The 25,589-nt window shown below is 34.9% G+C and overlaps 4 protein-coding genes across 8 annotated transcripts; 2 read left to right on the top strand and 2 right to left on the bottom strand.

Annotated features, from left to right (window-relative positions):
- Nucleotides 1–11,635: 11,635 nt before the first annotated feature.
- LOC149923105 (RING finger and transmembrane domain-containing protein 2) lies at nucleotides 11,636–14,832 on the top strand. Of its 2 annotated transcripts, none has more exons than XM_090163771.1 (8): nucleotides 11,636–12,520; nucleotides 12,586–12,662; nucleotides 13,533–13,633; nucleotides 13,702–13,855; nucleotides 13,916–14,065; nucleotides 14,133–14,198; nucleotides 14,266–14,394; nucleotides 14,461–14,832. In XM_090163771.1, the coding sequence occupies exons 1-8, from the start codon at nucleotides 11,950–11,952 to the stop codon at nucleotides 14,590–14,592; spliced, it is 1,380 nt and encodes a 459-aa protein (XP_090019897.1). In that variant the 5' UTR covers nucleotides 11,636–11,949; the 3' UTR covers nucleotides 14,593–14,832. The 2 variants fall into 2 exon arrangements, with proteins under 2 accessions (XP_090019897.1, XP_090019898.1); XM_090163772.1 differs by having other exon boundaries at nucleotides 11,639–12,520; nucleotides 14,293–14,394.
- A 714-nt stretch (nucleotides 14,833–15,546) lies between these two features.
- Nucleotides 15,547–17,446, bottom strand: Ald1 (fructose-bisphosphate aldolase). 2 transcript variants are annotated; one of them, XM_090162840.1, is made up of 5 exons: nucleotides 17,326–17,446; nucleotides 17,009–17,122; nucleotides 16,671–16,937; nucleotides 15,967–16,586; nucleotides 15,547–15,858 (listed from the first exon to the last, which is right to left on the bottom strand). In XM_090162840.1, exons 2-5 carry the CDS (start codon nucleotides 17,115–17,117, stop codon nucleotides 15,763–15,765), a joined length of 1,092 nt encoding a protein of 363 aa, XP_090018966.1. In that variant the 5' UTR covers nucleotides 17,118–17,122; nucleotides 17,326–17,446; the 3' UTR covers nucleotides 15,547–15,762. The 2 variants fall into 2 exon arrangements, with proteins under 2 accessions (XP_090018966.1, XP_090018968.1); XM_090162842.1 differs by having other exon boundaries at nucleotides 15,547–15,644.
- Nucleotides 17,447–17,559: 113 nt separating this feature from the next.
- Nucleotides 17,560–18,127, bottom strand: LOC149923103 (coiled-coil domain-containing protein 86). Its single transcript, XM_090162715.1, has 3 exons — nucleotides 18,032–18,127; nucleotides 17,748–17,955; nucleotides 17,560–17,664 (listed from the first exon to the last, which is right to left on the bottom strand). Exons 1-3 carry the CDS (start codon nucleotides 18,115–18,117, stop codon nucleotides 17,590–17,592), a joined length of 369 nt encoding a protein of 122 aa, XP_090018841.1. The 5' UTR covers nucleotides 18,118–18,127; the 3' UTR covers nucleotides 17,560–17,589.
- On the top strand, nucleotides 18,098–19,989 carry Sirt6 (sirtuin 6). 3 transcript variants are annotated; one of them, XM_090162713.1, is made up of 6 exons: nucleotides 18,098–18,272; nucleotides 18,827–18,954; nucleotides 19,020–19,262; nucleotides 19,327–19,500; nucleotides 19,566–19,689; nucleotides 19,752–19,989. In XM_090162713.1, the coding sequence occupies exons 1-6, from the start codon at nucleotides 18,210–18,212 to the stop codon at nucleotides 19,974–19,976; spliced, it is 957 nt and encodes a 318-aa protein (XP_090018839.1). In that variant the 5' UTR covers nucleotides 18,098–18,209; the 3' UTR covers nucleotides 19,977–19,989. The 3 variants fall into 3 exon arrangements, with proteins under 3 accessions (XP_090018839.1, XP_090018838.1, XP_090018840.1); XM_090162712.1 differs by lacking the exon at nucleotides 18,098–18,272 and adding an exon at nucleotides 18,289–18,654; XM_090162714.1 differs by lacking the exon at nucleotides 18,098–18,272 and adding an exon at nucleotides 18,630–18,766.
- Nucleotides 19,990–25,589: the final 5,600 nt, after the last annotated feature.

Here is a 25,589-nt window from a genome sequence, read left to right as displayed (position 1 = left end):
ACAACCACAGCCACGGACATTAAGCTGTTAAAGCGACAATATCGCCGTACCCCCCTCGCGTTCAAAATAATTGGGGGACACTTACGCTACCCACGTTTGCGACTGGGATACTTGGAAATTCTGGTCATTATTGGAAAGACTAGAAAATAAATAAAGCTAAGATTTTATTATCAGGATGAGAACGTGAATGACATTGCGTCCTGATATCGCGACGTTAATTATTGACATTAGACATGTTAGATGATAACGTGAACGGAGAAACTTGTAGCTGAGTGTAGACGTAGTTTTAGTGTGTACAATCTAATCTCCTACCAGTTTCCCGTTCACGTTTTCAAGAGAGTGTCTTAACCTGTCTCATGTTCAGTGAAGTACTTGAGTAAAGGTATAAAAATAACATATGTCAACTACATATATAAATCAATATAGATTCAGACGTAAAAGCCCATATAAAAATCCTAGACAGTAGAATTTTTAACAGAATGGCAGCTAGGAGCAACAAACACAACACCCCACACAAAGAGAACGCAACCCGTCAAAAGTGGTGCATTTTCTTGCGTACAATTTTTATTGGTTAGACGCTTTAGCGCATGCTTCCATCGGAAGGGGAAAACTCCGAAATTGTCTTCCCCCTTTCCTTAAAACGTTCAGCGTAAAGGTTCGTCCAATGAAATTTGTACACAACACTGCGTTAGCGTGTTTAAAGGCTAGCTGCGTTCTCCTTGTGCTTGTTGCTCCTAGATGGCAGGTTACGTTGATGACGATAAATACCATTGACAACGCGTTTTTGATCTCAAAATTCAAACAATTGCCCTCCGAAACGAAGCGAGTGCTTATATTGGTTAATGTTAAGTTACAAATCAATACTTTGTCAACCTTGACCAAATAAAGCCTTAGTTTTCATTATGAAAGCGTTTTAATTTTTAATAAGCCTTGACCAAAATAAAAAATTTAGGTGGTGAAGTAGATTCCTCTTCATTGTTACAAGTACCTCACAATCAGATCGAAAATCTTTTAATTGTCAACGAGGCTTATAAGGCCTTTAAAGGGAGTTGAAACTACAATTGGCCAACACGTGCTACGACCTTTTTAACGTAACTAGCGCAAATCACCCTTAGTTTTTGTTAAACCTGGTGGCAGATATGAGCTCGACGGGGAAGGTCACTTCCATTTTGGGTACGTCTTAATCATAGTAAAATGATTAAATCAGGGTAATCAAGATTAAAAAATCTAATCAAGATTTAATCACTCTAATCACGATTTAAATGAGATTTAATAATTCTAATCATGATCTAATATTTTTAATCAGGATTCAGATTTAAACATTTTAATTAGATTTAATCATTTTAATCACGATTTCATCATTTTAATCACGATTTAATTAATATAATCGGTTGAATCGAGATTTTATCGTGCGCGGTAAATACGAAATAATAATTCTAATCACATTATCGTTTTAATTTATAATCGAGATTTAATCATACTAATCACGATTTAATCGTTTCAATCAGGATTTAATCATATTAATCAGTTTTAAACATTCTAATTATTGATTAAACGTGATTTAATCAACATAATCGTGATTAAATTGAAATTATTCAAAATAATCACGATTAAATAGGATTTAATCTTTTAAGGGGTGCGTCGTTAATCGAGGAAGTGACCTGCCCCTCGTATAATACTAAACTTTTTCAAAGAAAACTTTTACAAACAAAATTTAAAATACACATTTTTAAAGTTTAACTACCTGAGGTCCAAATCAGCTAGCGACATTTATTTTTTACTAACTACTAACTAAAATTAAAATCAAAGGATCTGCAGTATTTTTTAAATATATGTAAAACACGAAGGAGCCGATTTTTTATTACAAATACAAAACCGATCTGCCGATTTCGACAGATCAACGGATCGAGATCGAGATCGTAGCAAATTTTTGCGTGTTCCTTTTAGATTTTTTGGCAAAATGGTAGACCAAGACGCGAAAATTCAAATTACTAGCAGATGAAAAATAACAAAGCGCGGGAATATGTTCATGGCATGTTCCATTTGCGGTTTTACTCTAGTCGATTGGGGTGAAATCTATGACATCAGAGACAGATTCAGAGCGAATCTTGAGCAATCAAACGGAAAACGCTATTGTAGCTTAAATTCGTCTGCTTTCCCATTCAAGTTTGCTATGGTATGACTTTGAATGCCCCTTAAATGCAGACGAACTTTCTCCACAAAAGCTGTGAGGATGGTACCAAGGGCAAACTCTTCCCAGGAGAGGTATATTTTGGCTAGCCAACTTGTTAATTTTTAATTTCAAATGATTTTGTTTATTTTCTGACTGCAGCCCAAAAAGACCATGCCTGAATTGCCATAATGGCATTGTATGATTTTAAAGGTTTCAACAAAATCAAAACGAAGTTAATCAAGTTATGTATTCTCAACGCTTCATAGGATTTATGGGATATGGAAGAGTTAAAAGGATAGTGGCCAGTATCGTGGCAGGTGTTTCTACCCTTTCCAAATTTTTAAATACCCTTCAACAGATGGTGAGGACCAAACCCTGAACAATATTCAAGACGAGGGGTTAGCCACTTCGAAAAACATTGTACACCAGATTTCTAGATTTCCAGAAATATCGAAAATATTTCCGATTATTTCTAGATTTCCCGAAATATCGAAAATATTTCCGATTATTTCTAGATTTCCCGTAATATCGAAAATATTTCCGTTTATTTCTAGATTTCCAGAAATATCGAAAATATTTCCGATTATTTCTAGATTTCCCGAAATATCGAAAATATTTCCGATTATTTCTAGATTTCCCGAAATATCGAAAATATTTCCGTTTATTTCTAGATTTCCAGAAATATCGAAAATATTTCCGATTATTTCTAGATTTCCCGAAATATCGAAAATATTTCCGATTATTTCTAGATTTCCCGTAATATCGAAAATATTTCCGATTATTTCTAGATTTCCCGTAATATCGAAAATATTTCCGTTTATTTCTAGATTTCCAGAAATATCGAAAATATTTCCGATTATTTCTAGATTTCCCGAAATATCGAAAATATTTCCGATTATTTCTAGATTTCCCGTAATATCGAAAATATTTCCGATTATTTCTAGATTTCCCGAAATATCGAAAATATTTCCGATTATTTCTAGATTTCCCGAAATATCGAAAATATTTCCGTTTATTTCTAGATTTCCAGAAATATCGAAAATATTTCCGATTATTTCTAGATTTCCCGAAATATCGAAAATATTTCCGATTATTTCTAGATTTCCCGTAATATCGAAAATATTTCCGATTATTTCTAGATTTCCCGTAATATCGAAAATATTTCCGTTTATTTCTAGATTTCCAGAAATATCGAAAATATTTCCGATTATTTCTAGATTTCCCGAAATATCGAAAATATTTCCGATTATTTCTAGATTTCCCGAAATATCGAAAATATTTCCGTTTATTTCTAGATTTCCAGAAATATCGAAAATATTTCCGATTATTTCTAGATTTCCCGAAATATCGAAAATATTTCCGATTATTTCTAGATTTCCCGAAATATCGAAAATATTTCCGTTTATTTCTAGATTTCCAGAAATATCGAAAATATTTCCGATTATTTCTAGATTTCCCGAAATATCGACAATAATTCCGTTTATTTCTAGATTTCCAGAAATATCGAAAATATTTCCGATTTTTTTCTAGATTTCTAGAAATATCGAAAATATTTCCGATTATTTTTCCAATATTTCTTTGGATCTCTCGAGATTTCCAATATTTCTTTGGATCTCTCGAGATTTCCAATATTTCTTTGGATTTCTCGAGATTTCCAATATTTCTTTGGATTTCTCCAGATTTCCAATATTTCTTTGGATTTCTCGAGATTTCCAATATTTCTTTGGATTTCTCCAGATTTCCAATATTTCTTTGGATTTCTCCAGATTTCCAATATTTCTTTGGATTTCTCCAGATTTCTCGAGATTTCCAATATTTCTTTGGATTTCTCCAGATTTCCAATATTTCTTTGGATTTCTCCAGATTTCCAATATTTCTTTGGATTTCTCCAGATTTCCAATATTTCTTTGGATTTCTCCAGATTTCTCGAGATTTCCAATATTTCTTTGGATTTCTCGAGATTTCTAATATTTCTCCCGTATTTCTAGATTTCCGGTAATATTGAAAATATTTCTGTTTATTTCTCCTAGATTTTCAATATTTATCCTGGATTACCAATATTTACTATATTTGTAGTTAATTATTTCGATATCTCACTAGTATATACACCAGATTTCTTAAGTGGCTACCCCCTCGATTCAAGATGGGGATAAATTTTTTAAACATTTTTACATTGAAGTGAGATTTCTCTGAAGAAAGAACGTACTTTCAAGACACAGCAGAGGGCCTTCTTTCCTATGAACATGGGACAAACTAATTTTGTTCATGCTGCGAGTGACATCTAGCGTACGACTAGCAAGCATCACCATCTAGTTTCTAAGTTCGCCACCATTATTGATTAATCGAAGCGGAAAATTTTCTCCACATACTATCTTCAATATCGAGGATAACGCCATCTACGCGAGAGTGGGACCACCTGCTACTTGCCGTTTCGTCAATGCTGCCGAAAAGAGGGAATTTCACACCATACTGTTAATAAATGACTTGGGTAATTTGGTTCATCTGGAAGTCACAACCTACCAACGCGAGTCGAATGACTTGGCTTATTTACTCACCCAGCGTATATAGTTTGAGTTTTGTACCCAGCCGTGTTTTTGATGTACGACCACAAATTTTCCGCCATATTACTTAAATAAGAAACACATGTCAATATGAAGATGGTCCGTGGTCAATTTCCTAATATACCTATATAATCAGAACTAGTCCGTGGTTATAAAATACAATCTTGTTTTATCAATTAAAATATAAACCAAAATATTTGTACCCTAAGCGTTTCCAATTAGGTTCCTTATTTTCGATTTACACAAATCGAATCACTAGCGCCATCTTCCGTATAAGATTTAAATTATCAGTCTAACCAAAATTATGGTTATTAGTTACACTTTTTATGAAGTGTGATTTTCTTTTCAACAACCCACTGATTACGAAATTTAATTTTTAACAAAAAAAATATTATTATAAGTAACATAATAACAATAAGTATGACACTTCCTATTGCTTTAATTCTAATTTTCTAACAGAACCCTTTTTCGGCAACTCTGACTTGGACTCGCGACTTACCGTTTTGGATAACTACTTTTTGATAAAAATTTAAGCCTAATATCGGAGAGCACGTTCTGGAGTCGCGAGGGGCTTTGGCTTTGTTTTGAAGCCCGCGTGCGAATCACGCGTGATAAAAAAACATGAGCTCGTGGCACCGAGAAAAACGTTTTAATTTTTATTATTTTAGTCTAATATTCCGCCTATCTATCGGAAACCAGATATTTCGGCTTAGCGGAAGGCTCGCATAATTTAGACACTAGAGGGCTCTGTGCTGAGAAAACATCTTGATTACACAATAACTATGAAAATCAGTTTGGTTGTAAATCTCGTTAATTGTCATACTTTTGTTATTATGTTACTTATGTTATAAGTAAATATTTATTTCCAATTATAATAACTCTAATTAATTTACTTCGTTAATTACTACTTTAGAAAAACAGAGGGCAAATTTGGCTTAAGGGACTGTGGGTTGATGGCTGAAAGCCAAGTTAGCCAACGCAACCGAACCTCCTAATAATTTTAAATACCAAGGTGTATTGAGGTGTACCCCAAGGCTCGTTCTTTGACCAGTTATTGTTTAATGTCGTTATAAATTCCCTCCCGGATTCTGTACGTGAATACTTTGTAGTTGATGATACCAAAATTGTATCGATCTTTACTTTCAGTACTTGACTGTCAAAAGATACAGTCTGACCTCAATGCTATTGTTGCATGGGCAACTTCAAAGGGTCTCCTTTTCAATGCTGACAAAAGGTTCGGTGTTACATTTAGTAAACAATTACCCAAACTTTTTCTATACTCTATCTGGTTCTACTTAGTGCTCGGAATTGTTTATTCATTATCCACAAATTTTCCGATTTATTTAAAAAACGTTGATAAAAAGAATATCATTTGAACTTATTTAATTATGTTTTTTACGCAACCAAGCATTTATTTGAATAAAAGTGGCATTTATTTAAATAATTGTTTGTTTTATTTAAATAATAGGCTTCTTCACTTTCGATTATTTAAACATTTTACAATTTTTATTCAACTATTGGTTATTTAAATAAATATTATTTAAATATCGCCGAGCTTATTTTATTCATGGATAAAAATTAATCGAAATCCGAGCACTAGTTCTACTATCAAAACCACTCTCTCTGAGCGGGATTTGGAAATCATGGTTGATCCGAGGTTAAACTTTTCCAGTCATGTTCATAAAGTCACTTAGAAAATTCGCTCCACCGCTGGTATTATCCGTCGTCATCTCCTCTTTCGTTCACCTAAATTAATTCAAATCCTATATAATAATCTTCTTCTCCCGCTACATAGATTTCTGTTCTCTGGTTTGGAAACCTCATCTTCAAACCTATATTCCTTTTCGAAACTTCCATATTAACTATGAAAACTCCCAGCTCCTATCGTCTGAAAAAGCTTCGTATTGATCGGGTTCATATTCGTCATCGCCTTCATAACCCTAGTCCACGACTACGGTTACATGGGGCTCTGAACGTCGACGTAAGGGAACGTCGACTTTCGACGAACGTCGACGTTCCGAAAAGGGGAGCGGTTACATGATCGTCGTTTCAAAAAATACTACGGATTTTTCCCTCCAAAACAGGGGGTTTTGGTTACATGATCGTCGTTTCAAAAAATACTACGGATTTTTCCCTCCAAAACAGGGGGTTTTGGTTACATGATCGTCGTTTCAAAAAATACTACGGATTTTTCCCTCCAAAACAGGGGGTTTTGGTTACATGATCGTCGTTTCAAAAAATACTACGGATTTTTCCCTCCAAAACAGGGGGTTTTGGTTACATGATCGTCGTTTCAAAAAATACTACGGATTTTTCCCTCCAAAACAGGGGGTTTTGGTTACATGATCGTCGTTTCAAAAAATACTACGGATTTTTCCCTCCAAAACAGGGGGTTTTGGTTACATGATCGTCGTTTCAAAAAATACTACGGATTTTTCCCTCCAAAACAGGGGGTTTTGGTTACATGATCGTCGTTTCAAAAAATACTACGGATTTTTCCCTCCAAAACAGGGGGTTTTGGTTACATGATCGTCGTTTCAAAAAATACTACGGATTTTTCCCTCCAAAACAGGGGGTTTTGGTTACATGATCGTCGTTTCAAAAAATACTACGGATTTTTCCCTCCAAAACAGGGGGTTTTGGTTACATGATCGTCGTTTCAAAAAATACTACGGATTTTTCCCTCCAAAACAGGGGGTTTTGGTTACATGATCGTCGTTTCAAAAAATACTACGGATTTTTCCCTCCAAAACAGGGGGTTTTGGTTACATGATCGTCGTTTCAAAAAATACTACGGATTTTTCCCTCCAAAACAGGGGGTTTTGGTTACATGATCGTCGTTTCAAAAAATACTACGGATTTTTCCCTCCAAAACAGGGGGTTTTGGTTACATGATCGTCGTTTCAAAAAATACTACGGATTTTTCCCTCCAAAACAGGGGGTTTTGGTTACATGATCGTCGTTTCAAAAAATACTACGGATTTTTCCCTCCAAAACAGGGGGTTTTGGTTACATGATCGTCGTTTCAAAAAATACTACGGATTTTTCCCTCCAAAACAGGGGGTTTTGGTTACATGATCGTCGTTTCAAAAAATACTACGGATTTTTCCCTCCAAAACAGGGGGTTTTGGTTACATGATCGTCGTTTCAAAAAATACTACGGATTTTTCCCTCCAAAACAGGGGGTTTTGGTTACATGATCGTCGTTTCAAAAAATACTACGGATTTTTCCCTCCAAAACAGGGGGTTTTGGTTACATGATCGTCGTTTCAAAAAATACTACGGATTTTTCCCTCCAAAACAGGGGGTTTTGGTTACATGATCGTCGTTTCAAAAAATACTACGGATTTTTCCCTCCAAAACAGGGGGTTTTGGTTACATGATCGTCGTTTCAAAAAGTACTACGGATTTTTCCCTCCAAAACAGGGGGTTTTGGTTACATGATCGTCGTTTCAAAAAATACTACGGATTTTTCCCTCCAAAACAGGGGGTTTTGGTTACATGATCGTCGTTTCAAAAAATACTACGGATTTTTCCCTCCAAAACAGGGGGTTTTGGTTACATGATCGTCGTTTCAAAAAATACTACGGATTTTTCCCTCCAAAACAGGGGGTTTTGGTTACATGATCGTCGTTTCAAAAAATACTACGGATTTTTCCCTCCAAAACAGGGGGTTTTGGTTACATGATCGTCGTTTCAAAAAGTACTACGGATTTTTCCCTCCAAAACAGGGGGTTTTGGTTACATGATCGTCGTTTCAAAAAATACTACGGATTTTTCCCTCCAAAACAGGGGATTTGGTTACATGATCGTCGTTTCAAAAAATACTACGGATTTTTCCCTCCAAAACAGGGGGTTTTGGTTACATGATCGTCGTTTCAAAAAATACTACGGATTTTTCCCTCCAAAACAGGGGGTTTTGGTTACATGATCGTCGTTTCAAAAAATACTACGGATTTTTCCCTCCAAAACAGGGGGTTTTGGTTACATGATCGTCGTTTCAAAAAATACTTCGGATTTTTCCCTCCAAAACAGGGTATTTTGCCGCTCCTTAAAAATATGCTTTACTTGCGTTTTATTAGTATATCATTTTAAGTAAAGTTTCTATTGCTATTCAATTATAAAATAATACATTTTTAAATATAAATATATCGAGTATTTCATATAATAATAATTTATAAAATGACATCTTTCATACGTTGATTAATTTATTATATAAATTAATTATAAATTATGTTCATTATATTTTCAGTATAATTTAAAAAGTTTCATAAATTATAAATTGCAATTTGTAGTTAGTAAATTGTTTCGAAATATTTGAAATTATTTATAAATTAATAGGAAATAAAATTAAGTATATAAAATAATATTTATATAATTATTATATAAATATAAAAATAAATATAAATAGTAAATAAATATAAATAAATATAAAAAACCTCAAATTAAAACGAATTTATTTCGGAACAGTCGGTTATGCGGTAGGAAAAATCCCTACTGGCCAAAGAAACGTCGTCGTAAAGAGGTTACACGCAGCGCCGAACGTCGACGTAAGGCGTTAAATCGACGGTTCGAGGTAGTTTTCGTTAAGTCGACGTATCTCTTCGAACGTCGACGTTCGTGCGGTTACATGAGAAAAATAAACGTCGACGTAAGGAAACGTCGACGCTCCGAGCTCCATGTAACCGTCTAATATAAATTTATTTACGTGGAAAACACTTGGGGGCCTTCTAATCTCTAATTTAATTTTCATTTCATATTTAAAACTATTTTGCTCTTGTTTTGTTTTAAGTATTCAAATATAAGCACTCGCGGTCTCAAGCTCGTCGTTAGACGCGTTTTATTGAAACCCGAGAACACGGTTTTTTTTACATTTTTAAACGCGCTTTTTAATTAAAAGTTGATAAATGGTTCAAAACTATGTTATTAAATCTTGTAAGAGTAAAACCAAAATATTTCTTTTCGCAGGTTAGTGTTAGGAATTATAAATAAAACCACTTAACTAAAAATTAGAGAATGTGAAATACTTATTTTACTATAATTTTTCAATTACTCCACTTTCTTGAAGTTACCATTATTTATTTATTTATTATATTTTTCACTTACCTGATAATGTTTTTATAATGTTGATTTAAGCAAGCTTTAATAGTTTTGAGAGAGTGAAATGAGATTCAAAAGGATTACCATATTTAAATTATGAAACTTATAGTTTTGTTTATTAAATAACAATTGTTTATTATTAAGTTGGTATGGGTTGATGTGTTTTATTGAGGCTGAATTTGCTGTAGACAGTTTAACGGAATATGCCAGTGAAATATTACTACGAAAACCCAATTAGATAAACATAATTTAGCAGCCTGTAGCCCCGGTTTTCTGACTTGGAAGTTGGAAATTCAAATTTAATTAACTTTCAACTAATTTGATGCATTCTACATTTGATTGACTCCAAGAATGCATTTGGATATCTAAGAATATGGTTAGATAGTTTTAGCTTCATTACTATTTTGCAAAAATTAGTCTTTTCAATTTTATTAATTAAATTATTATTCATTAATCATCTCTATCTGGGAGGACGTCCTCCCAGTCTCTATATAAAAACGCAGACAAACTTTGAGGCCTTTCTATAAATTAACGTGGCCTTATTGTTTACTGTTTTTTTCTCAAATCTACAATGCTTCCCCAGCTTTCCCACTAAAGAGAGCTAGTGAATTCGTCCATAGGTTTGACTGCACAATCTCAAGAACAAGTTGGGCAGTCGCAGCGAATTTATGGAAAGGCATAGCTTCATTCTTGTTGACTCACGAATACTGCTCAAAAACCAACCAGTTGTTCTAAAACAGATTGTTTAAAAACGCCCAAAAACCCATATTTACGCAAAACTAGGTAAAATATTAATTCCCTTGCCCTCTTTAAACTTTATATCAGTAATTAATGACATTTTTAGATAAATTCATATTTAGAAATAAATATTTACTAGCTATAAGCTTCGTGCGTAATTTAAATTTTGGTTATAAGTATCGCCACCTACCAACCGAATTTTAAATTAAATATATGAAAGCTGTCTGATCGTTCAAAATTGTCTCTGCATAACAGCTGAAAGTTCAACCGGAAAACCTAGAAATTCAAAAGGTGTCTGCTATTTCTTCACATATTTAGTTTACGGATGTTAAGGCAGATGGCGCTATATTTCCTAAGCCTATGGGTAAGCCTGTCTCCATAGAGGAATCTTGGAGGAATAACGCTGGAGTGGTATTGATAGTTCTGATTGGGCTATGCACTGACGTTCCTCTTCAGAAATCGCGTAAAGGGGGGTGTAGAAACGGGGTGTATGTCGAGGTAGACTTTTATCTATTCCTCCATGTTTTCATACATTAAAACACAGGCAGCGCGATCATGGCGTGATCTACCGGTTAGGGTTTGAATTCTTTAAAAAGTCTACCTCGACTCCCCCCCCTTTTCCCCCCGCCTCGAACTGGCACTACGCTATCGGATTTAGCGCCTTCTTTGCTTTCCCCTCCTCTACTATTCCTCCATGCTGTCTCTAATAAGTAGTAACTTGTTATGTAATGGGAGCTAAATTCTTTGAACTCTGGTGTTAGGGGAAATCAATAACGCTTTCAATAATTATATATATGGATGCCTACATTATATATAAAGAAGGCCTGAACATTTAAAAAAAATAACTTCCAAGGTACGACAGAGGTGGCGATTTTTTCGTTATCCGCCAAACCAAAAGCACGGTCAAAGCTACAGCTTCTAATCTTCGCGCTTTCCGTCATTCGAAAGAGCATTCTGTGGCAATCAAATGGGGAATGATTTGGGAAAATATTCGGTATGGCAATTGGCAACCATGAAAATAATGAGATCGCTGACGCATGTGTTACGTCATATACGTCAAGAGATAAAAACAAACTGTTGTAAATTTATAGTTTCCTTATGCTACCATAGTTGTATTGTAATATAAATATTGCATATTTATATTTTATATTGTGCTCTGATAAAACATAATATGTCTTGATCAGTGAACCAGTATATTTCGAAACAGAAAGTAGAAACCTTTCGATTTATTAAGACTTAGTTTGGAAAGTAATGGTACACCAAAGATCTGAGCAAATGTGATGCAATATCGATAAACTTACGGTAAACCAAGGGAAATCTTGAATTTACAATACTTCTTTTCTAACCAACTTGTACTAAGTAAAGAGTACCCATAAAATGGAAGGAAATAACAATTCATTGGAAACGCCAGGGCCAAGTGGAAGTGGTGGTGGTTTTCGTGGCTTCCGCAGAGCACCACATCATTGGGCTTTTCAAATGGGACTTAGAACCGCTCAAGAAATGGCAACAGCTGCCCCTAGACGCCTGCGAGAAGATTTCAACCACGTAATCAGGGGTCTAAGTCCGTTAAGTTTAATGGAGGGAAGCCCAAATAACACTCCTAGAATGTCTTGGCTACTTCAAGATGTAAATGCAAACAGAAATGTTGGTGCATCAAACAGACAGCAACCAACACCTCAAATCATCCCCAATAGGAATGATGTCACTATCAACCTAGACCAACCGGCTAGGCTAAATTCAGATATGCAACCTTTACCAGTTCACCCAATATTGGACAATATGTCAGTAGGAAATGGCGTGAGAAATAATCAGGAAGAAAATCCGATTCCTGAAGCGGCAGAAGCTGTGCGCAACAGCCCTGAACTACAAGCTTTGGTGTCACTTGCTGAAAAATATGTTCCTTTCCTTTTAATTCTTTTGTTAAAAATAGTATTTGATCATAGAATAGGTAATTCTCTATTTTTCCAGAATTATTGTTTCAGATAATATTTTAAATAAGTATTTATGAAATAGGTATATTGATAATTGCTGGCCTTTTCTTGACGTTCTGTCACGCAAATGCAGTGGTTAAAAGAGAAGTTGGAAAACAAGTAAATATGGTTTATAATTTCAAAAGATACCATAGTTATAAAAGTATAAGAGTGACATACAAGAGGAGCAACGTTAGACAAAGTGGCGTAGCTAGGTCAGTCAACACACCTAATGCAGTGCATTAGAGGCCACAATTAAAGTCGTCCACCACTACAAGTAAATTGTTTGGGGCATAAGTACTATGATGTTCCTTATTTTGTTTGTTTCTTAAATGTTGCAGTCTGACCCTCTAAATTTATTCCACCGTATGAAAACATAATTCATAAGAAATTTGGTTTAAATTGAGCAAAGTTTAGAGGTAGCTCAATGAGTTCAAAAATTCCCTTTATCTTAGCATCAGAACAAACTGTGATTTTTTATTTTTCAAGTTAGTTATGGAATATGGCTACTCTATCTAAAAATCAACCACTGTGTTGTTTAATGTCGTTAAATTATATGGTTTCCAATTGCCTTGCGTACTATTACTGAAAGTGGAAAGTCTATTGAACCAATTAACATTAGTTACAATTCAGAGTGGTGGAAAAATCACTGTTAGTTCTAATGCTTAGATATAGGAAATTTTCAAGCTCACTGAGCTACCTCTAAATTTTGGTCAATTTATCCAAAATTACTTATGAATTATGTTTTCATACATTGGTAAAAATTTAGAGGGTCGTGCAGAAATAAACCAAAATGAGGACCACCCCAATAAGTATAGAGAGAGGGCCCATTTTTATACTTTGAATTTTGGCTCAATTTCTCTAGCTGCGCTGTTGGTCACGCCCATTATTTTACTTTCCTTCTTATTGCATCATTTAAAATAAATAACCTTGTAGCATACACATACCTCTAGTTAATCATCTCATAACACTCATTTTTCTGTATTACAGGCAAAACGTCAATTTTCAAGTTTAGCTATCGTGACAGTCAATTTATGTACTTGTATTGGATTTGTTTATTTTGTTCTGGCTGAAGATAGTCTAGCATATGCGTATGAAATTAATATTCTCACTAACAAGGATTTCCTTGCAAATAACATATTTGTCTATAAATTTTTAGGTTGATTTTGGTTCCTCCTTATTCAAGTCCAATTACAATTTGGGAAGTTCTGTGGATTGTCACCGTGACTGATTTCGTTCTTAAATTGATAACTGTCCTATTGAAAGTAATCATAACCGCAGTTCCAGGAAAAGTCATTCCATTTAAAAAGAAGGTAAGTAACAAAACCTTCCCAATATTATTGTGATTCTAAAAAAAACTTTGTTTCAAACAGGGAAAATATTTTCTATTCATTGAAACCACCTTTCAATTATACCGCACAATTTCTCCAATGCAACATTGGCTTTACTATTTTTCAGAGTCCTACCACGGTTCGAGCAAAGTTTTTGGCGTAATACTATCAGCCGCATATTTAGTCACAAAAGTCAGTGTGACGCTGCTATTAAAAGTATTTTTTTTAAATAAACTAATGTTTTTGTTCCCCTAACTAGTGTAAAGATATAGTAAGAAAAACTAAGATATTCCGTAAAGCTTTTAACAGTCTACTACAGAGTGTGGTAAGTAAAATTGTTTCTTGTCTAATTGCTTTAATTTAATTTTGTGTAACGCAATTAATTAAAATAGCGGGCTAAATTATTTCTATACTGGCAGAACTACGGTGTACAACCTAATGCGGAGCAATTAAAAACGGCTGGAGAATCTTGCCCCATTTGTCAAGATGATTACCGCACTCCAACTATGTTACAGTGCAAAGTATATATTACAATCAAAAATATTATTTTGTCATTAACAACCTGAAAAAATTAATTTGTTTTATAGCACATTTTCTGTGAAGAATGTGTATCTATTTGGTTTGATCGGGAGAGAACATGCCCTATGTGCCGGGCGCAAATTGCGGATGACCCAACATGGAGGGATGGATCTACAACATTCTTAATGCAAATATTCTAAAAGTATCATTCAAATTGAATTGAACCTTCTACAAATATAAATCAAGTTGAAGCTCTACTGTCAGGGAGTATAAAATATATAAATTCCTTGGATTGTGATCATTTCCCCCAGGATTAAACTGTACATTATTCTATTACTTTTCAAAAGATTTAAAAAAAGATCTATAAATAAAAACTGACTAGTATTTAGTTATATATTGTAATTCGTTATTTTAAATTAAAAATTTAAAAACAAGAAACACACTGGTGCTTTTGTAATTTTTAACAACTTGTGGAAAGTTTTTTGATCACTGATCAAGAATGTCATGCATTTCTCGGAGGGTGGTTGATGTGACTTACAAAATGGGAAGCCAGCCAAATTAGATAATTTTATTTTGAGTAACCTTGACTTTTTGTCAGTCACTCCTCCATAAAAACGATAGGATAGAAGTAGATTAGGGATAGGTCTTATCTAACTTTGAAGTGCTTAGAAACTAACACTTTCCAGAATATCAGTTTGTGATTTCTTTACATTGCTGATAAATATAAAAGAATAAATCTGAAATTCCTTAAAGTTGATTTTGTATGAGTTGTAACTATTTACTATTCATAAAACCAACCATTGTAATTTACACGAGCAGAACAAGGTTCAAAATAGGTTACCCACTTATTTCAATGAATTAACCCCATTTTTCAAGGTGCTTTAAATAAACTGTGTCACAGATTTTCGATTAACACCCAGGATATTTATTTACATCAAAAATCTACATAATGCAGATTATACAACATTTAACCCATTTTGTAATAATTTTGTAATAGGTGTGACAATAACCAGATATTTTCCAAAACAATTTCAGTAAAAGTTATAACATTTTTTTTTCCAAGTTGGCTTGTTTAAAACTACTGGTTTATTTGCTCTATTAATATATATATTTCTTAAAAGGAACCATAACATTGACTGCTTTGATATTTCTCAAAAATTTAATATTGATGATTCTTCACGAATAGAATTTCATCAGTGGCTGCACCCTTGATACCACCCTCATACTTTCCTAGAGATGCATCTCCGTTTGCCTAAACAGCGATTAAAAATAGTGAAGAGCGGAAATTGTTACGTAAAAAAATAAACTTCTTTAAATGACAAATCAAAAACAATGCGAGTAAACCACAAAAAGGTTAAAAATTAGGTTATCTAATAAGCATGCGAGGCAACAAAATTGGAAGCTTTGGATGCAACACTGTCTATGGAACCAGCTACGTATTTGCCCTGGCATGCAAGTCCATTAGCCTGTATTTAAAAGAAAGTTAAAATTTATTATCTACACACTACTAAAAACCTATAGCGCATTAAGAACTGGTTAATGCCCAACTAAAATTTGCTTGGATTATATCTCACTTTGGCTCGTTTCAACAACTCTTGTTGGCTAGCCTTGATGTTCTCAGTCTTGCCACCCCAGGCCTTCAATGCGCTGGCTTGCAAAGCACGACCATAGCTGAAAGTGAGGACCCATGGTTTCTTTCCCGAATGCTTGTTAATGGCATCCAAATGAATGGAAGCTTCCTCCTCAGATTGCCCTCCAGAAAGGAAAGTGACACCTGGTACTGCCGGAGGAATGGTCCTCTGGAATGCTGTAACAGTGGCCTTGGCTACTTCTTGCGGAGAGTACTTGGTGGTGCAACTTTGGCCAGCAGTGACCATGTTGGGTTTCAAAAGGGTGCCTTCCAAATAAACGTGATGGTCACTCAGCGCTTTGTACACAGCGGCTAAAACCGCCTCTGTAACTTTCTGGCATCGGTCAAGGGTGTGGTCACCATCAGGCAAGATTTCCGGTTCAACAATTGGTACAATGCGATTCTGTTGGCAAATCGAAGCATATCGGGCTAGGACATTGGCATTTTCCAAAATGGCCAATTGGGATGGGAGATGTTCTCTAATCTTCAACACGCAACGCCACTTGGCAAATCTGCACCCTTCATTGTAGTACTCCTGGCAACGTTTGTCAAGGTCATCCAATCCTTTGAAGAAAGTTTAAAAATGTAGATGGAAACAACACAAGAATAAAGCTGAAGTCAATTATATTTATAATTTGCTGTATTTACCTTGGGTTGTGCATTCATCATCGGTACCCATAAGTGGGACAACACCTTTGTCAACCTTGATGCCAGGAATAATTCCACGGTTTTGAAGAATCTTGACAAATGGAGTACCATCATCAGCTTTTTGGAACAACGTCTCATGGAACAAGATTACGCCACTAATATTATTGTTCAAAGCCTCATCAGAAGTGAACAATAACTGACGATATTGACGACGGTTTTCTTCAGAATTCTCAACCCCAATGTTCGTCAAGCGCTTGCCCATAGTTCCTTTAAGGTATGTCACATATATCACAGATTGCTACTTTTCCCCATAATTTATATAATAAAGTGGTCCTTACCAGTACTCTCATCAGCAGCTAAGATTCCTTTACCAGCGGCTACAATAGCCTCAGCCGTCTTACGGAGCTCAGCCTGATGCTCCTCGGGAAGGTATTGAAAGTGCACCATATTGACTTAAAAATTAAATACATAGCTTTAATAAACGCATCGCAAATGAAGCCTTGTATTTCGTAAGAAAAGGTGGGGTCTATAAATAGGTTAGGCTAAAATTGAAGAAATATTGATCCCGTATAACGTAACAAGCGGTAATAACAAATTTATAAATAGATTCAGTAGCTGTTAGAGACCTTTAAAAGCAAATATTAATTATAATTACCTTCGTTGATTTGGTAGAATAAGTAGCACGTCAAACGTTATGGATCACGACTGTACTCGACGAACTACCGCTGCAGACAAGGACGAGTCAAGGTCATTCTACGGTTTTTAAGGGGGCGCATTAAGAGGCGTGCCATCTAAGCCGCGTTCTGATTGGATAAAACAAACATGATATAATGTACGTAGTTTCTTTAACAGATTAGATACCGCCATCGAATGAGAAAATATGACAAAATTTGTTTTCGTAAAAAATTTTATTTCAAAATTAATTGGTATCTGCTTTTTTAATTCTTCTTAGTTGTTTCTTGGACATCCTCTTGATTTTTGCAGTGTTTCGAATCTGAAATTTTTTTATCAATGAAAATGTTTTGGTGAGGTGGAATGAGGAATTTAAATTGTTAAATATCTAAAAAAAACCCTTACCACTTGAACTACTTCTGACTTTTTCTGATTCTCTTCTTTACGTTTCTTTTTCTGAAGCATTCTTTGAACTCTCTCCTGAATTTTTAGCTTTTTTGCATCTTGTAACTCAGTTTCAAACTGTTTCAAAGATTTCTTTTCTGCTCTCTGTTGACTTTTAACTTTCCAATTGCTTCTTATAGATTTTTTAAACTGTTGCATTGAATTAAATCTATTTATCAAAGTAAATTATGCTACATTATGGAATTTAGAATGTCATTTGAAAGGTTTTATAAAAATATTCTAACGGCTTTTTATCCCCTTTCCAAAACCTCCCAGATTTTGGTTTTCCTTTGGGAATGATTGTAGTAACTTCTGTTTTAGACTTTTTCATTTTAGAGATTGGTTATCTTCAATAAAAATTAAAATTGTTAATAACGTATAAACGGGAAATATATCAGTCTAATTTGACAGCACTGAAACGGCATGAGCTACCAAGGCTTAAATTGTTTCAGAACTACGTCTAAGAATTCAGTGCAGTTATCAAAAGTAAAAACTTACAAAAGAAATGAAATACATACCAAATATCCCTAAATAATTAAAACTCAATGTAACACCTTGAAATTGCTTTAATCTATTCACTAATGGCAGTAACCATTGACTAATAACTTAAGGGACTATCCACTTCCATGGACTATCATAGGGGTAAAACAGTGCTGCCAGCAGGTAGGATTGAGGGCTAGACAATTGGGGTAAATAAAAGCATTGAAAGTAAATTAACAGTAAGGGCTACGCTGTGAGAACCCGCTGGGAGTGACTGAATCTCACAAATACATTATAGTAGTTACAATTGTGATTGCTGGATATGTCTTGCAATTATGCAGAAGGTTTATCAGCTTACGATGATAAAGGAATTTGTGGTCTTCCAGAAGTGAGAAATAGCAAAAAAACTAGCAATAACTCAATGAATTTTACAGTACCTTCAGGCCAGTCACCTTTTGGACTAATTTCTTTATCAAGCGCACAATGATCTCCACCTGAAGGTACTGTAATGGCCTTTCTTAAGATCAAAATTTAACCATCTTAACCTCACGCTCTTGCAGGTGCATGATGACAGTGAAGAACTAGACTTAAAAATTGAAAGTCTAGCAAAATTAATGAAAGAATCAAACCACACAGTATTTCACACAGGAGCTGGGATTAGCACCTCCGCTGGTATTCCTGATTTTAGGTATAATATCTAACATTTGTTGCTCAATTCTATATGTTTACTTTCAATAAAATTCAATAAAAAAGGGGCCCTAAAGGAGTATGGACACTTGAACAAAAAGGTGAAAAACCTAACATCGATATCTCATTTGAAGATGCGGCACCTACTTTCACGCATATGGCTTTGGTAGCCCTAGAACAAGCAAACCTACTACATTATGTTGTAAATCAAAACGTGGATGGTTTAAGTATTAAATCAAGTTATCCATTCCAAAAACTATCAGAGCTTCATGGGAATATGTTTGTTGATAAATGTCAACTTTGTGAAAGGTACATGAAATATTACTGGGTATGTAAATGAAGAACTGTCTAACTAATGTTTTACCCATTTTAGATTATTTGTCAGAAAAAGTGCCTCAAAATCAGTAGGCCAAAAATGTACGGAAACTGACTGTCCTTTACCAAAAGCAAATAAGCGGAAATGCAGAGGAAAATTGCACGATACAATATTAGATTGGGAGGGAGAATTACCGTATGATGATTTGGAATTAGCAGAATACCACTCAAAGTAAATTGAACTTAAAGCTATCAAATCAATGTGAAATAGGGTTAACAATTAGTTTTCTTGCGTAGAAACGCAGATTTGGCAGTTTGCTTGGGAACTACACTACAAATAAATCCCAGCGGCCGCATTCCTTTACTCACAAAGAAAAATGGAGGCGAAATTGTTATTTGCAACTTACAAAAAACCAAATACGTGAGTATATTGAACAAGGAAAATTACAATGGCCTACTTCTAACGATTGCGGGTTATTTCAGGACTCACAAGCTTGTGTGGTAATTCGTGGCTATGTTGACGTAGTCATGAAAAAGCTAACCGATTTACTGCAAGTGAAGGTAGAAAATTATACTCAAGAAACTGATCCTACTAAAGGCGAACAATTAGTTGAGCTTAAGAGGAATACAATGCTTCGTAACAAAGTGACTAAAGTAAAAAACTTGGAAGAAAATGTTATAATCAAGAAAATCAAATTTGAAAATTAAAGGATTGCGTGATTGAGCATTACATTGTGTTTTGCATTTCAGTAATAAGAGAGTGTAATTAGCAAAATAATCTTTATTCTTTTAGGTTATTAAATTAAAAAACGTAACACCTGAAGTGTATAATATATCTTTTATGAGAGAAGCATTCCCAGCAGGCCCATATATGTGGGGCGCCAGGGGATGCTTAGCGCCTCCAAATGAATACTTGAGCGGGAGAGTTTCGTTTGGCCGACTTCTCATTTGGCCCACTACAAAATACACGTTACGCCGACTGCTCTTTTGGAGTTTGGATGATACTAGGTGCGTTTGGCTAGGTACTGTCCTCTAGGTCGCGTTTTAGAAGGCCCAGCTTGGTTATAAAGAACGGGGTGCCGATCCGACCCTACAGCATTCGAGCGAAGTGAGTGCGCGGCGCCGTCAGGCGCCAATACTTAGAATTCATTGCCCGTTCTATAAGTCAACCTAACACAATTCATTGCCCGTTCTATAAGTCAACCTAACACTAAAGACATAGTATAGGACAGGCTATAGTATAGCAGTCGGCCTAATGAGAAGTCGGCCACATGTTCTGCTCATTTGGCCAACTGAAAAGTCGATTACTCAACTACCAAAAGATATTATCTAAAATATTTGTATATTAATCAAAAAGGAGAGCTACATCACAATTTCAGTAAATATTTAAAGGGGAACGGTCAAGCTTTAACCAGTTAAATAGCCCTATAGCCCATTAAAAACTAAAATTTATGGTGAAAACCGCATAAAAAAATATTGAGTGGTTAATTTTTAATAAAATAAAGAAATTTCGGGAAATCGAAAAGAGCGCGTCCGCCGCGACACCTAGTGAGAAGTCGGTGAGACAGAAAAACAACGTAAAAGCGCGCGCTGCTGAAGACGCAACAAATTTGTTTTGCACGCGTGGTGCGTTCCAGTTATAAAAGACTTAAACCTAAATTGCGCGATTTTAAAAGTTAGGATAGTTCGAAAATCGCTCATACGGGGTTAGAGGCGCTGGCGGCAGCCCCTAAGATGGCGGCGAAAATTCAAACCCAAACACCTGGCGTTATTTTTCGTTTCAACTTTTTGGGCCAAAAGCTATTTTTTTCAAGACAAAAAAAGGTACGTGTTAGTATATCGAACGTCTTGTTAATCTTTTGATTCGGAAATAAAGCCATATTTATTTAGAAAAGCTTGGCCGTTCCCCTTTAAAACCTTTTTACTATAGTTTTGAAAACATTTGTATTCGCGCGTTTCACTGCACCAAAAGTTTAAATATTTCAATTGAAGAAATACTGAACTAGCCAATCAAACGTGTTTCGACGATAGCATTGCCTTGGTATTTTTGGGCTACACCAGGATACATGAAATAGAGAAAAGTTATTGGACAATACTATGCTACAACAATTGTAAAACGTTCATAGGACTGCAGGTCATGCTTACTATATCATCGACGTGTATCCTACTATATTAAAGAAAACTATTAGCTAATCGTCTTAAATATTATAGTGAGAGCGCATGGTGATAAATTGTTCGAAATTGGTATACAGCTCTGAAAATTAATATACACGTGCCTTGAACTATACTCTCGACTACCTAAATTTTATTTTTCAAAAAAACCGACTGGAAAAACGTTTATAAGCAAAAAAAGCCCTTGTTGCCGAGGCCGCGCGTATCTTAGTTTATATGAGTTTTTAAAATCATATGTTCTACGTTGCACCGCATCTCCGCAACTTAAGGAATAAAAAATGGTAAAACGCGTGTAGCTCGCGTGGTAAAGGTGGTAAAGTTATGATTTTTTTTATGGTAATACGTGTCACAGTGCTACTTAAAACCTGATATGGAACCACATCGAGGTATTTTTTTTACTTGACGTTTTTTACCATTTTTCATTTTCTCCATAGGGAAAAATGGTAAATCGCGTGTATCTCGGGTGGTAAAGGTGGATAAGTTATGCAATTTTTTATGGTGATACGTGTCATAGTACTACTTAAAACCTGATATACCATTTGTCCCTATGGAGAAAAATGAAAAATGGTAAAAAACGTCAAATAAAAAAAACACCTCGATGTGGTTCCATATAAGGTTTTAAGTAGCACTGTGACACGTATTACCATTAAAAAATTCATAACTTTACAACCTTTACCACGCGAGCTACACGCGATTTACCATTTTTTAATCCTAAAGTTGCGAAGATGCGGTGCAACTTAGACCATGTCATTTTAAAAACACACTTTAAACTAAGATGCGCGCGTCCTCGGCAACTAGGTTATTTTTTGCTTATAAAAGTTTTTCCAGTCGGTTTTTTTGAAAAATAAAATTTAGGTTCTTAAGTTCTTAAGTTCAGTAATAGCTTAACAAAGGGTCGAAACCCATCACGTCAAGACAATAAAAATGTTAAAAAAATGTTACTCGTACATGTCCAGGTACGAAGAGAGTGCCTTCCGGAAAGGAACACGGCTCGGAATGTCTTTCAGATGCTCCGGAAGAGAATTCCACTCGCGGATGGAGGAGGGGAGGAAAGAATGTTTTCGAACGGTGAGGCGAAAACCGGGGAGAACCATAGAGGCCGCACGATTTCCTCTAGGGGGGCGATGCCATCCAGAGATGGCCTTCGAAAGCGGAGCGAGGGCACCACAAATGCGATGTTATCCCATTTGAAGTTTTTGAGAACTCTGGTCATAGAGGTACTCCACGAAAAGCCAACACTGGCAGCGAAGCGGAGGGCACGCCGCTGAATGCGGTCAACCGCATGGACACCCGCAACAGTCGAGGGAGCCCAGACGGCAGAACAGTACTCTAGTGTTGTATTTATTTATTTATTTATTTATTTATTTATTTATTTATTTATTTATTTATTTATTTATTTATTTATTTATTTATTTATTTATTTATTTATTTATTTATTTTTTTTTTTTTATTTTATTTTTTTTTTTTTTAATATTTATTTTTTTTTTTTGGTTTAAGCCTACCTGTCAACGCAGGTAAGCGTTTAATGAACTCTTAAATTACAAGTATTTTACATTTCAATTTTTTTTTTTTTTAACAAAGAAAAGTTTCACATATGAAAATTTACAACCACCTTTTGGCCCTCCAATCTGCAGACGCCGCTTGTTAACAGTTCATTAAATACAGCTTTTTCATTTTTTTTGTAAAACTCTAATTCGGTTAAACACACTAGTAGCAGTTTCTTGTTGAAGTACAATTTCAACAACTCTAGGGGGTTTGATTCTCTTTTGTTCATTAAATTTTGATAATTAAAATATACAGACAGTTTGGTAATACTAATAAAAATGGTAGTTATTTTAAAAAATGGGATTTTTTCCTCTGTATACAACCAATAAAACTTATCTTCTAAATTAAATGACGGGTTAAAATTATGTATAAATAAAACCAAGGCTTCTAAGAATTTCTGAGTTATTACACAACTGAAAAATATATGATTAAGATCCCCTCGGTGATCATCGCAAAGCGGGCACATTGGGCTAACCCCAAACAGTTTTTCAGCCAAGGTAGGGGTAGTAATATTTTGAGTAACCATTTTCCATAAGACGTTATTTTCTTTGGCGAACAAGCCGGGATACCAAACATGATTTATCTTGTAATTAATATTTTCGCTGGTTGTAAACAGTTTTAGTATTCTCCTTTCCAAATTTTCTGATCGCGGTTGTAGGTATTCTTTAAAGCAAGTTTTATCTATTTCTGTTAACGGTTTAATTTTATTGTTAATGTTAATTTCGAATTTATGATTAAAATTCACGGTTTCGTTACGCGCGACTCCTAAGTTTTCGAGATCGAATTGTTCCCGAAATATTTTTGTAATTTGATGGAATTGTTTATTTAACGCACGTTCCGTTTGGGCTCTTAAGCCCTTATTAATAAAAGGGTTCTTGAACCTCATTTCTTTTCTATCGAAAATATCGCTCAAAAAGCGGTAGCCTGGTGTCTTCCATTTCGGGTGATAGAAATTTAAAACGATAAAAGGATTGTATAGTATCGGTAGATTTAAAATTTCACTTAAAATTATGGGTTTTTTTAGTCGCACCGGACACGTGCGCCAAAAATCGAAAATGTCTACATAATATTTTGGAAGAAAATCGTAAGTTAGAACAATTTCTTGTAAACCTAATACTTCGTAACCGAATGTATAAACATTTGTCTTTTTCAGATAGTGGACGACAAAATCATTCTCTAAAGGGTGGCATCTATCGTTGAGCAAATTTTGTAGTTTTGAAAAGGCGAAACACTTGCATCGGGAGAGCAGTGTTTGAAGGCCGAGACCCCCGTAAATGGTTTTCTGTTGTATGTCACTCATATTCATCCAATGTTTTTCTTTATACCAGATTATTTCGATACATTTTTTAAATAACGCCTCTGACAAATTTTTCGGTAAATTTATAATCGGTAGAACGTAGTAAAGTTTGCTAAGAAGAATATTACATAATTGCGTTCGGGTTTTAAATGAAAACCTTTCAGCCATTGGGACGGCGTTATTTATTTCGTTTGAGATTTCTTGTTCCAACTTGGTTACGTGATCGTTTAATATTTCTTGTTTAGTCGTAAACGTTACGCCCAGAATTTTAATATTATCGTTACTCCATTTAACGTTAATTAGATTGTCGGTTCGTTTTCTCCAGGCACCCAGCCAAAGACCGTTGCTTTTTTCGATGTTGAATTTCGCGTTGCTAACTTCGCTATATTTCAGACATTCGCTATTTAAAATTTCAAAGCCTTTGTTGGTTGTTATAAACGAGCTTAGGTCGTCAGCGAAAGACATTACAGTCAGTGGATGTCGAAGAAAAGGTAGGCAAATCGAGTGTTCTCTTAGATTTTTTCGTAAATGGCACAAAAAAGGTTCAATTGAAAGATTGAATAAGAAACTTGATAGTGGGTCACCCTGGCGGATGCCCTTTTTTACTTTAAATTTAGCTGATAGGATGTTATTTATTTTTACGCACGCTTCGGCATTCATATAAACGTTTTGAACGAAGTTAAAAATTTTTGAGCCAAAACCTATATGGTTTAGGATTTCGAATAGGTAGGTATGTTTCACTCGATCAAATGCTTTGGCTTGATCTAGTGAAATTAAAGCGGCACCCTCGTTTGAATTAAAGCTATAATGGTGAATAACGTCTCTCGTGATATTCAAGTTTGATAAAATATTCCTTCCAGGTATCGCCGATGTTTGGTCGGGGTGTATAATTTTATTTATTTTTAGACGAATTCTGTTTGATAAAACTTTAGATAAGATCTTAAAGTCCACATTTAGAAGGGAGATGGGTCTCCAATTTTTTAATAATTTCGGATCCCCGTTTTTAAAAATAAGTACGATTATGGCGATTGAAAAGGAACTTGGTATATTGGAAGAGTTTAAAATTGATAGAAAAATATTTAAAATCATTGGACCAATAATGGGCCAGAAATAGGTGTAAAACTCGTTAGTGAGTCCATCTTTACCCGGAGACTTGTTTTTCGGTAGGTCCTTTATGACGTTGTCAAGCTCATTTTTTGTTAGTACAGCGTCGCATTCATTAGAATCGTCTTGGGTTAACTTAGGTAAGATATCAATATACTCCTTGGAGTCTTTAGTGTCTTCATCGTCGTAGAACGTACTGTAGT

This window comes from Leiobunum rupestre, chromosome 11, assembly GCF_980474605.1.
Source record: "Leiobunum rupestre chromosome 11, qqLeiRupe1.1.hap1, whole genome shotgun sequence".
In the NCBI taxonomy this organism is placed as follows: domain Eukaryota; kingdom Metazoa; phylum Arthropoda; class Arachnida; order Opiliones; family Sclerosomatidae; genus Leiobunum; species Leiobunum rupestre.
Note: the sequence above shows the minus strand (reverse complement) of the source record. Positions and strands in the feature narration are given on the sequence as shown.

Excerpts from the sequence above, each read along its gene's own strand:
- Sirt6 (XM_090162712.1), top strand. The coding sequence starts at position 18,589 with ATGTCTTGCAATTATGCAGAAGGTTTATCAGCTTACGATGATAAAGGA. Across the intron at positions 19,501-19,565 it reads TTAGCAGAATACCACTCAAA|AAACGCAGATTTGGCAGTTT; the intron begins GTAAATTGAACT and ends TTTCTTGCGTAG. Across the intron at positions 19,690-19,751 it reads ACTTACAAAAAACCAAATAC|GACTCACAAGCTTGTGTGGT; the intron begins GTGAGTATATTG and ends GGGTTATTTCAG.
- LOC149923105 (XM_090163771.1), top strand. The coding sequence starts at position 11,950 with ATGGAAGGAAATAACAATTCATTGGAAACGCCAGGGCCAAGTGGAAGT. Across the intron at positions 13,856-13,915 it reads TCATTCCATTTAAAAAGAAG|GGAAAATATTTTCTATTCAT; the intron begins GTAAGTAACAAA and ends TGTTTCAAACAG. Across the intron at positions 14,066-14,132 it reads CCGCATATTTAGTCACAAAA|TGTAAAGATATAGTAAGAAA; the intron begins GTCAGTGTGACG and ends TCCCCTAACTAG.
- LOC149923103 (XM_090162715.1), bottom strand. The coding sequence starts at position 18,117 with ATGAAAAAGTCTAAAACAGAAGTTACTACAATCATTCCCAAAGGAAAA. Across the intron at positions 17,956-18,031 it reads TGGAAAGGGGATAAAAAGCC|ATTTAATTCAATGCAACAGT; the intron begins GTTAGAATATTT and ends TTTGATAAATAG. Across the intron at positions 17,665-17,747 it reads AGTCAGAAGTAGTTCAAGTG|ATTCGAAACACTGCAAAAAT; the intron begins GTAAGGGTTTTT and ends AAAAAATTTCAG.
- Ald1 (XM_090162840.1), bottom strand. The coding sequence starts at position 17,117 with ATGGTGCACTTTCAATACCTTCCCGAGGAGCATCAGGCTGAGCTCCGT. Across the intron at positions 16,587-16,670 it reads TGATGAATGCACAACCCAAG|GATTGGATGACCTTGACAAA; the intron begins GTAAATACAGCA and ends CTTTCTTCAAAG. Across the intron at positions 15,859-15,966 it reads AGTTGTTGAAACGAGCCAAA|GCTAATGGACTTGCATGCCA; the intron begins GTGAGATATAAT and ends TTTTAAATACAG.